This window comes from Macaca mulatta, chromosome 14 (assembly GCF_049350105.2).
Source record: "Macaca mulatta isolate MMU2019108-1 chromosome 14, T2T-MMU8v2.0, whole genome shotgun sequence".
Lineage (NCBI taxonomy): Eukaryota > Metazoa > Chordata > Mammalia > Primates > Cercopithecidae > Macaca > Macaca mulatta.
In genome coordinates this window covers 59,300,241-59,310,846 of record NC_133419.1, presented here as the reverse complement: position 1 = coordinate 59,310,846, position 10,606 = coordinate 59,300,241, and the positions used below count along the sequence as shown (strand labels likewise).

Below are 10,606 nucleotides of genomic sequence, written 5' to 3'. Positions count from 1 at the left end.
CCCCAGACGGTGATCATGCTTGCAGTTTTGGGCGGGGGCTACTAGACTACCCAAAATGAGGGAACTGGAGTCTATATGACACTATCTTTGGGCGGGGGCTACTACACTACCCAAGATGAGGGAACTGGAGTCTATATGACACTGTCTTAAGCCTTAGAGGACTACTTTTCTCAACCCTATACTTCTCCCATGCAGTCAAATTTCTGCTCAAAATACTTCTCAGCTCCTTCTCCAGAGGGCAAAAGTCCTTAACCAGCCTGCAGTCTTCATCTAGCCACTCCCTCTTCATTTTTCATTCCAAGCAGTTCCTCCTAGTTCCTATTCAGAGCCTTCACTATATGCTGGCCTCTCTGCCTAGGATGCTCTTCCCGTTACCCTGCCTGTTTGTCATCTACTCACCCTTCAGGTCTCAGCTTTTTTTTTTTTTTTTTTTTTTTTTTTTTTTTTTTTTTTTTGAGACAAAGTCCTGCTCTGTTGCCCAGGCTAGAGTGCAGTGGCACAATCTCAGCTCACTGCAAGTTCCACCTCCCAGGTTCACACCATTCTCCTGCCTCAGCTTCCCAAGTAGCTGGAACTACAGGCGCCCACCACCATGCCCAGCTAATTTTTGTATTTTTAGTAGAGATTAGCCAGGATGGTCTCGATCTCCTGACCTCGTGATCCACCCGTCTCGGCCTCCCGAAGTGTTGGGATTACAGGCGTGAGCCACTGCGCCCGGCCTGGTCTCAGCTTTCAAACTGACATCCTCATTTCCACCCCAGTCTATGCCAGATGCTCCTCCTTGGTGCTCCCATAGCACCCTGTACTTCTGTATCCTAATGCTTATCACTGTTTTGTAGTTGCCTGGTTACTTGTCTCTTTCCCCCAATAGGCCCTAGGCACTTGGGCAGGGACCGTGTTTTATTCACTGATGTCTCCCCAGGGTCTAACGCAGTGCCTGGCAAATGAAAGCACTCGGTAAATATTTGCTGTATGAATCAATGCATTATGGTCAGCAAACCCAACCCCCTCTGGATCTGGTGCTCTTAAGATCCATAGCTATCTTGGTGCTGGCTAAAGGACAAATAAAACTTTGGCTCCAACTGGGGCTGGGAGAGACGACTGGGCCTTCAAACCATCTCTGAAACCTGTGACTTCAGCTGCCTGGCCCCAGCTCTTGATAGGGTTCTGGTGTATGATTAGACTGAGCATGTTTCCACCCAGGCCACCCTCCTAGAGTCCCCCACAAATTGACCTCGCTGGGCCTGCTTTTATGAAAGGTTTATTCCTAGTGCTAGATCCCAATCTTCTTGGGCTCTAAGCACAATTAAACTGGGTGGGTGGGTGAGGGTAGGCCTATTCAGATGCAAGGCCAGCAATGGGGCTCCCCATTATCCCCACCCCTTTGGTCCCAGTCCCCTTCTCTGCAATGGCCACGCATAGAGGAGAGACAAAGGGTATTAGACGCAACATCATTGGCCCAGGGGAGTCTGAGAAGAGCTGCCATTGGCTGACAGGGCATTTTGAGGCTCTGCCATTGGTCAGGGGGCACACCCCAGCCTGAAGAGTGATGCCATTGGCCAGGGAGTGGTTTTGTCATAGCCGTTGGCTGTGGAGTGGAAGGAAAAGATCTGGGAATGAAGCCCTGTGGCCAGGAAGATAGACAGGGCAACAGCTTCTGGGCCTCCAGGCCCTCTTCCCACCATAGCAATGTGGGCAAAACTGGTGTCAGGCCCCAGCCAGAAAAAGGAGCCCAAGCCAGAGGGCAAGTGACAAGGGATGTCCCATGTCCAATCTCCTACACCCTGGGGCTGCCCTTCCCAATGTCCTTCTTGATAGCCAAGGTGGGCTGGGAGCAGCTCACTGCTCCTCTAGCCAGGAGGGTTTCTCAGCTCCTGGAGGCCGAAGCTTGATGTTGAACTGCTGCAGGGTCTGCTCCAGCTGTTTCTGGTTCCCAGCAAAGTAGGCGGACACGGCATTGTGGAAGAGCAGCAGCTGCTTGTGCATCACCTTGATCTGGAGGTCCAGCAGGGTCAGCTAAGACTGGACTCAGGCGCCCTTTTTGAGGGTCTATGAGCCTGAGCCCAGGCACAGACCGGGGGCACAAGGACTCTGCTCTGATGGTGCTTTTGGGCTAGGGGCTGAACTCTACCCAGGGAGTCAGAGAAGGGTCAGTCTGATGGAAGAGACCTCACTGGATTTGTTGGGCCTAAGGTTTTGGTATCCCAGCTCAGGGGGAGATTTTTCCCAGTTATGTTCCTGGGACCAGCAGCCAAATCCTCCAATGGGAAAGGGCCAGGAATTGGAGGGAGGGTGATCTGGAAAGGCCCAGGGGTTGAGGGGGTAACATTCTACTCCCTAGCTAGGCTGCATTTTGTCATTCAATAATGGGGAGGGTCTGAGGGGAAGGTTAGTGTCACAGATGAAAAGGTGGGCTAGGGTCAAGGGGGTGGGGTAGGCACCTTGTTTTCTTCCAGGAACTTGAGCTTGATGGCCACATCTCCCCGCAGCTTCTCATACTTGTCCCGATGGGCCTGGAAAGTGGCCTGGGCACTCTCGAGTCGACCACGTGTCCCTGCATCCCGGGGGCCTAGGCTCAGCTCCTCTAAGTCTGTTCGGTAGGCATCATATTCCAGCCTGGGAAGGGGGTGATAAAGGCTGGTCTCCACCCGTTTATCCTCAAGACATACTCTCCTTTCCTTCCTGAATTCTTATGTCCCTAATGCCCAAATTTCAACCCATGCCAGCCAACTCCCCAAACCCTAAGCCCTGCCAGTGCCCACACCTGGCAGCCTCATACTGTTTCACAGTCATGAGCGTGTCTTCCATGGTCTTGGTGACCAGTGTGTTGATGCTAGAGACAAAGAAGTTCACAGCTCCTAGCAGTGTTTCCCCATTCTTGCATAGCAGTTTCTGTGTTTCTGCATTGTAGCCAAACTCCTCCTGAGGGCAGAAGGGAGGAACAGACCTTGAATACTACTACCTACCTGACTGGAGCTGTAGAGCCCTTCATTCCCCTCCTCCCTGGGGAGGAAACAGCCAGCAAAACTGGAAGAACCAAGGACTGCCTCCAGCAAAGCTCTGTTAGCTAAAAAGTCAGTGGGGTCACCCTGGGGATACCTGGGGTAGGAATGTGGGTGGTGGGCATTCTTGGATAAGTTCACAAGACTGGAACAGTCTAAGAGCTAGTGTGGCAAGCAGGGCAGGGGCTCTGATTAGGCTGAGCACTGAAGGCATTCTCCCCAATGCAGAGAGGGGTTATTTGTGAAGCACCTAGTGTGCCCCCTCCCCCACCCCCTCCAACTTCTGGACCTCTGTACAAACCCTTAGGCTGCCTCCACAGGTGAGTGCTGCTGGGGGTAGGGCTGGGCCCACCCTGAAGGGGTTCTCCCTGTGGGCTGCAGGAGGGAGGGAGGATGACGAATGACTGCCTGGGAGGGCCCATGCCCAGTTCCCCCACCCTCTTTGGTCTGGGTGAGGCACCTGAAGCTCTGGGGACTTCTGGCTGAGGTCAGCAAAGGCATCACCTAGTGCATGCTGGGTCTGCAGCAGGCTGTAGAGGTGGGCTGTCAGTGCCCGGCCCAGCTGCAGGACACTCTCATACTTGCGCTTCGTCTCACGCAGCAACTCAATCTGCAGCTCTAGCTCCAGGTCCACAGTCCGTGAGCCTCGACCAAATCGTTCTGATAACAGTTGCTTTGTGCACTGATTGGGAAACGGGGCAATAGATCAGAGACCCTAATAGCCTCCCGACACAACAGGTATCTACCCCAACGCCACCCAGGCTCCTACTCTCAGCCACAGATGGGATATTACGATCATGAGGAAAGGGGAAAAAGGTACCCATAACGAGTTTTGGGGAAGTGAGAGGTGCTCAAATCCTACCTTATAGGTGTTGATGCCCCATTTCTTGACGATGTCAAACTTTTCTCCAGCAATGCCCCGAGCCACCTCATCTCCAGGGCCAGCAGGAGTGGTGCTGTGAGATGGATGGCGGCCAGACCCTAAAGGATCAAGTTCTCTGACACCAGCCTCTCTCAGATACACCAGACACCTCTGTGGCCCCACCCATGCTTCTCTCCCAGCACATGAAATTGACTTCCCTGAAGGAGATGCTAGAGACAACTGGATTCTCCTGTTTACTAGGAGGAACTCGGACCTTGCACAGTGATAACCAAATCCTGATATACATATGGCCTCCTTGGAGGCCAGAGGAGGGGTTTGCAGGGAGTTGTTGGTGTATAGGGGCAGAGGAAACAGAAGAAAATACACTGAGTTTGGGGGCAGCAGGAGTCAAGGATGGTGGGTCATGATAACAAGAAACCTGGTTGCATTCCCATGTGGAATCTTAGTGTGAGATTCAGGGCTGTTTGTTCCTCTAAACTTTAGAATCTAAAAATTCTGAAAAGCCTCACAAAGTTCCAACTCAGCCTCAAGCTGTAGAGCGGGGGCATTCCTGTGAAGTAGGTCTTAACTTGACTCAGGTGGTGGCAGGGAAAGGACGAATGAGCCATTTCAGGGGCCAAGTGGCAAAAGGGAAATGGATGGACAATGCTGGGAGTTGCTTTTGGGCTGAGGAGAGTCCATGGGATTCCTACAAGCAGAAGTTCCTAAGATCTCCAGACATTATTCAAGCTTTCCTAGACATATCCTATGCTTCCCCAAACCATTCCTGTCCCCTCCTCCACCCAAGCTTCCTGTTTCTGTTCATACCTGTGGGGATGAGTCCATCACCAGAGCCCCCATAGCCACCAGACACAATGCTGGTTTCATTGAGGTTGGGTCCTGACACCATCACTTGCTGGAGGTCCTATAGGCCAGAGAAGAGGGGTTGCTTCAGGAACATAGGGACTGCAGAAGCATTTTGGAGGTGGGAACAAGTTTGGATTCAAGCATCATAAAGACACTACACAAGGGAAGTCTGCACAGAATCAAAATGATATGTAAAATTAAGGGAGTCAGATAAGTTCAGGGGAAGGCTACTGGAATGGAGGGTGAGAACCCAGGATTTATAAATTGGATTCCTAAATTGAAACAATTAGAAGAATCAAACAGAAGCACCTGCTCCAGCCCATCATCTTCAGGAAGCTGCCTGGCTTCACCGTTCCCGTGGATAGGGATCTCCATTGTGGCTGCCTTCCCTAGGATCCCGTCCGTCATGGCTAGGAAAGGTATTGGAGTAAAACTCTCCACCCCAGCACCCTGCAAAGCCCAACACAGAAGTTCTGGGCACTGGCCAGCACTCTAGAAGAAGGAAGCCTCCTCTGTCATTTCTTTAAAGGCTGTCCCAGGGTTTGAGTGTCCCAGCGTTTGGTCATCATTCCTTTCTTCAGGTATATGTATTTCTCCCCTCCAAAATGCACATTTGTACACAGGCACACCAAAGCACGGTGTCTTCTCACAAGCCCCCAACCTCACCAGGCCTCTGGTGATTATTCTACACTCATTCAGTCATTCAGCAGACATTTAGTGAGTGCCTACTCTGTGTCAGGTACTATTTGTGACAATGAAAATACAACAGTGAAGAGGGAAAGTAGCTCTCTTAGAACTTATCTCCATGCAGGCGTGTTTATGCTGAGCAGGAGATGGACCCTTTCCAGGGCTCAGGTCTTCACCCCCCATTCAGGTTTGTTCTCCATTGCTTGGCCTTTCTCACTCCTTTAGTGTTTCTTCCCCCTTCCTTCAGGGGGTCTCCCCTCCTACGTCTCATACAACTCCTCTTCCTTGGGCCCTCCCCACCAGGCCTTAGTTAGATCAGTTGGTGTATGTTCCCAGTCTCTGGCAAAAGCCTGTCTTTACCAGGATATCGGTGATCCCTTCCACAGTCAGTCTCCCAGGTATGTGAGTCCCCGCCCCCACCCCCATACACCTGGACATCAGGTGTGTCCTCATTCTTCCCCAGGGCTCGGGGCATCTTGCCCTCTGGACAGGTTTGTGCGTTCAACTTCCCGTCGCCCAAGCATGTCCCTCTCACCTCGGGCCGGGCCGCTCTTCCCCTCAGGGCGCCAGGCCCGGGCCGCGCGGGGACCTCGGGCTCCAGTTCCCGTCGCGATCCTAGCAGCAGGTCAGGGACTCGGCGGAAGTGACGTCCTCTCCGGGCAGAAGAAGCCGGCCACGTCGCAGATTATAAGGGCGGAAGTGACGTCGAAGCCGGGGCAGGGCGATACTCTAGCTTGGTTCTCGAGAGCAGCGAGAGGTTACTTCCGGGGCGGCACCGAGAAGCTGAAAAGGAAGTGGCGTAGAGCATGCGCCGGTGGCGTGATGGAGCAGCAGCAGCAGCAACAGCAACTGAGAAACGTGAGTGAGAACTAAGTCGTTTCGGGGCCAGACGTTCAGCTCGCATTCCTGCACACATCGCGGAAACCCCATAGAGCCAGGGATCTGAGGGCTGGAAACTTCGGGTTATGGTGCGCGGGCCTGGGAAACTTTGGGCTGCGCGACCTTGAGTAGAAGTGTGGGGCACATATCGCTGAGTTCGTGGTCCCGGTTTTCTCCCAGCTGCGTGACTTCCTGTTGGTCTACAATCGGATGACAGAACTCTGCTTCCAGCGTTGTGTGCCCAGCTTGCACCACCGAGCTCTGGACGCTGAGGAGGTGGGGAACTGTGTAAGGAGGTTACGCTGCAAACAGAGTTTAGCGGTAGACTGCTTCCCTCCTCACCCCACTTCCCCTACCTCTGGTCCTGGCCTTCCCAGACCCTCACCCCTAGGCTGTGCATGGGGAAGGAAGGAGGCGGGCCCGACAGGACACCTTTGTCCTCCGCTTAAACCCTATCTTCCTTCTAGGAGGCCTGTCTGCACAGCTGTGCTGGGAAGCTGATCCATTCCAACCACCGCCTCATGGCCGCTTACGTGCAGCTCATGCCTGCCCTGGTACAGCGCCGCATCGCAGACTACGAGGCTGTCTCGGCTGTGCCAGGCGTTGCTGCTGAGCAGCCTGGGGTCTCTCCATCAGGCAGCTAGCCATCTCCAACCCCAGGAGGGAAGGCCCTGGATGGACCCTCAGATTGAAGGACCCAGTGGACCTTAGGGTTGGTGAATCCTAAACGGAGAGAATTCGAGGTCGCCTGAAAACTGGCTGTCCTTGCTCCTTTTCCTGGAGCCAATATACTCGCTTTTTACTCTGTTTGATTTATATTCTGGGCAAGGAAGCTTTGCATACTTTATTGGCATAATCCTTTGTTCTGTCATTTAGCCATATCTGCTGGCTTCAGCCCTGGCAGCTGATAAGTTGTCTTCTATATGTAGAAGGAAAACCTGAGTATTTGCAGGCATCTGGTTAAAGCAGGGTCTGTGTGTACAATTTTAAAATGAGTAATATGTCAGGCTTTATCTTAGTTTACAACAAAACTACAAGTAAGCGGTATTAGCCTCACTAAATAGATGAGGAAGCAAGATTCCAGAATGTACCAGAAGGCCATTTGATACAAAAGGAGATTGGTTCCTGCCCAGATGACAGAAAATGGGAGCTCTGTCTAGTTGTCCTTAAGTCTGACTGACTTCAATGGCTTATAACCGTGAACCAAGTATTTGTTGGTTCATAACTGTTGTTTTGTGAACTATGTCTTATATGTCTAGAATTCTGCTGGATCTAGGGAAAGGAGAAGCTGTCGAAGTACAACGGATCAAAAAACCACAGGGCTTTTGGGCACTGCCTCCTTGAGAAGTTAGTGGCCACAGAAGAGAGATGAAACCTGTAAGAAGTCTGGAGTCTTGGAACTTCAGCCATTTCCCCAGGTTGTTACTTTCTTAGTTTGTACAGTCTTCTCAGGATGAGCAGTAAAACCTTTGAACCAAGGTCTGTGTGCTTGTCTTACGGGCAATCGGGAAGGGAGAAAGTTGGGGACCGTATTCTGCAATACAGCCAAATCTGAGGAAGAAAAACTGAAGGGGGAAGTAGATGGCAATGGTTATGATAAAAAGGATAAAACGAAATCTTCGGGACTTCCTTAATGCTACCTTAATGTTTCACTGCTTGTCTAGAATCTCCTAATTCCAGCTTTCCATCATCTGCCCCACATTGGTCTCATTGAGTACAATCCGTGATTTCTTTCTTTTTTTTTTTTTTTTTTTTTTTTTTTTGAGACGGAGTCTCACTCTGTCGCCCAGGCTGGAGTGCAGTGGCCGGATCTCAGCTCACTGCAAGCTCCGCCTCCCGGGTTCCCGCCATTCTCCTGCCTCAGCCTCCCGAGTAGCTGGGACTACAGGCACCCGCCACCTCGCCCGGCTAGTTTTTTGTATTTTTTAGTAGAGACGGGGGTTTCACCGTGTTAGCCAGGACGGTCTCGATCTCCTGACCTCGAGATCCGCCCGCCTCGGCCTCCCAAAGTGCTGGGATTACAGGCTTGAGCCACCGCGCCCGGCCCATTCTGTGATTTCTAATTCCAGCCTCTCCGTTCTTTTCTCATTATTGCCTCCCCCGCCCCCCAACTTTGTGTAATTTACTTCTGTATTCAGCAGCCTGAATAGCATATCATTCCATCACCCCATTTTCTTGCCACCCTTGGCCATCTTTTTGTATCATTCCACTTATTCTGTCTTTGCTATTTCTGCTAGAGAAAAACAGTTGTGTAATGAATGCCACTAAATATTCAAGGCCTCCAACCTTGACCTAGTCCTCACACCAGCACGCACCTTTATGGGTTCCTGGTCCATTTCCTTCTCTAATTACCATGGCAGTTATTTTACACCTTCACAGCTGTCTTTAATCCCATACCCCTCATCAGGTGACCCTGTTTCCTGTTTTAGAGGAATTGAAGCTCTTAGACATTGGTTTCCACAGTAATAATTTTAAAACTTCTTACAACTACCCACAAAGCAGATGTTCTTCCTATCTACAGAGCAGGAAATTGAAATTCTCAAGTAGGGTATTAAAGTGCAAATCTGACTTTAAAGTCCATGTTCATTTTAACACACCAGGCTGCCTCTTAAGATAGTATTTATTGAGCACCCACTTTGTGTAGGTTCTGATTTTGGTAGATGTCATGCTTTATCTTAATTTTTACCACAACTATAAGTAAGAGGTATTAGCCTCACTTAACAGATCAGGAAGCAAGAATCCAGAATGTGCCAGAAGGCCCTTTTATACACAGTTTCTTTTTTTTTGAGACAGTCTCGCTCTGTTGCCTAGGCTGGAGTGCATTGGCGCGATCTAGGCTCACCGCGACCTCTGCCACCTGGGTTCAAGCAATTCTCCTGCCTCAGCCTCCCAAGTAGCTGGGATTACAGGCATGCGCCACCACTAATTTTTTTGTATTTTTAGTAGAGATGGGGTTTCACTATATTGGTCAGGCTGGTCTTGAACTCCTGACCTTATGATCCGCCCACCTCAGCCTCCCAAAGCACTGGGATTACAGGCATGAGCCACTGCTGCCGGCCTATACAAATTGTCTTATTGAGAAAAGTGGTTCCAATCATGTTTTTTGCCCCATTTAGCTGCCATCTCTTGAACAGAGATGTTAGGAAGGTAAAAGTTGCTGACCAGGACCTTACCCACTGAGTGGCATTCTGTCCTTGGGAAATATAAATGCAAGTAAAACAGGTTTGAACTTCTTTTTTTTTTTTTTTTTTTTTTTTTTGAGACGGAGTCTCGCTCTGTCGCCCAGGCTGGAGTGCAGTGGCCGGATCTCAGCTCACTGCAAGCTCCGCCTCCCGGGTTCACGCCATTCTCCTGCCTCAGCCTCCCGAGTAGCTGGGACTACAGGCGCCCGCCACCTCGCCCGGCTAGTTTTTTTTTGTATTTTGTAGTAGAGACGGGGTTTCACCGTGTTAGCCAGGATGGTCTCGATCTCCTGACCTCGTGATCCGCCCGTCTCGGCCTCCCAAAGTGCTGGGATTACAGGCTTGAGCCACCGCGCCCGGCCAGGTTTGAACTTCTTAACTTCCAGAAGACAGGAGGATGGGACCTGTGATACTGTGCTGCTGGTGAGAGGACCCTTCCACATCAACATGTGTGTGTATCCTTGGAATCAACTTCCATTGTGAATTATCTGTGCTCTCGTCCTTCCATGTCACATAATAGTAATTGCTAAAAAAGAGCTAGGAGCATAGATCTGTCTGACTCTAAAGCCTTTGCTCTTTGAACTTTGAGAGCTTCTGTCTTACTTAACCTGCCTCTAGGCATGAAAAAACAAGTGTCCCTCAGTCTGACCTCTCTCTTAATCCCTTTCTTAAAATGTCAATCTCTTGCCCTGGTTTTTTCCTGTTTCTAAAAATGTTTAATGTTCAGGAGAAAAACTTAATTCCTACCACTCTGCCTTCCATAACCTGGTCCTCAGGTCTTGCCATAAAGTGATAGCCATTGGCATAATGGGAACAATGTGATATTCCAAGCACAGCACTAAAGAATAGGTGTTGACAAGTTTTATCATATTATCATAAACATAAACATTGGAGATACTTTGGTGTTCTTGCCATTGTGACTTCAGAACTGCCCACTCCTTTGCAAAGCCTCATTCTTTTGAGGCTGTTCATCCATACAACCTTCTCATTACTTGTCTACCACTCTCATTTAGTACTACTCTGCTGCTACTTTACTCTAAATAGCTAGCCCTTGGTCTTCCTATCCACTCCTTGATATTTTAACATTTACATAGACACTTTATTTGGTGTTTTGTCTCTTAGTTATT

General features: G+C 50.3%; 2 protein-coding genes across 8 annotated transcripts; one reads left to right on the top strand and one right to left on the bottom strand.

The window, feature by feature from the left end:
• Positions 1 to 1,245: 1,245 nt before the first annotated feature.
• On the bottom strand, positions 1,246 to 6,063 carry ARFIP2 (ADP ribosylation factor interacting protein 2). Of its 3 annotated transcripts, none has more exons than XM_015114973.3 (8): positions 5,954 to 6,063; positions 5,041 to 5,181; positions 4,693 to 4,789; positions 3,865 to 3,983; positions 3,463 to 3,684; positions 2,765 to 2,922; positions 2,442 to 2,616; positions 1,246 to 1,995 (listed from the first exon to the last, which is right to left on the bottom strand). In XM_015114973.3, the coding sequence occupies exons 2-8, from the start codon at positions 5,137 to 5,139 to the stop codon at positions 1,840 to 1,842; spliced, it is 1,026 nt and encodes a 341-aa protein (XP_014970459.1). In that variant the 5' UTR covers positions 5,140 to 5,181; positions 5,954 to 6,063; the 3' UTR covers positions 1,246 to 1,839. The 3 variants fall into 3 exon arrangements, with proteins under 3 accessions (XP_014970459.1, XP_014970460.1, XP_002799717.1); XM_015114974.3 differs by having other exon boundaries at positions 5,041 to 5,141; XM_002799671.3 differs by lacking the exon at positions 5,041 to 5,181.
• Positions 6,064 to 6,221: 158 nt separating this feature from the next.
• On the top strand, positions 6,222 to 7,775 carry TIMM10B (translocase of inner mitochondrial membrane 10B). Of its 5 annotated transcripts, none has more exons than XR_001439567.3 (4): positions 6,222 to 6,276; positions 6,478 to 6,573; positions 6,765 to 7,009; positions 7,557 to 7,775. XR_001439567.3 is itself a non-coding variant. In XM_001109886.5 (3 exons), exons 1-3 carry the CDS (start codon positions 6,241 to 6,243, stop codon positions 6,939 to 6,941), a joined length of 309 nt encoding a protein of 102 aa, XP_001109886.4. In that variant the 5' UTR covers positions 6,222 to 6,240; the 3' UTR covers positions 6,942 to 7,775. The 5 variants fall into 5 exon arrangements, 3 of the variants coding, with proteins under 3 accessions (XP_001109886.4, XP_077819717.1, XP_077819716.1); XR_013404052.1 differs by having other exon boundaries at positions 6,222 to 6,386; XM_001109886.5 differs by having other exon boundaries at positions 6,765 to 7,775.
• The last annotated feature ends 2,831 nt before the right edge of the window (positions 7,776 to 10,606 follow it).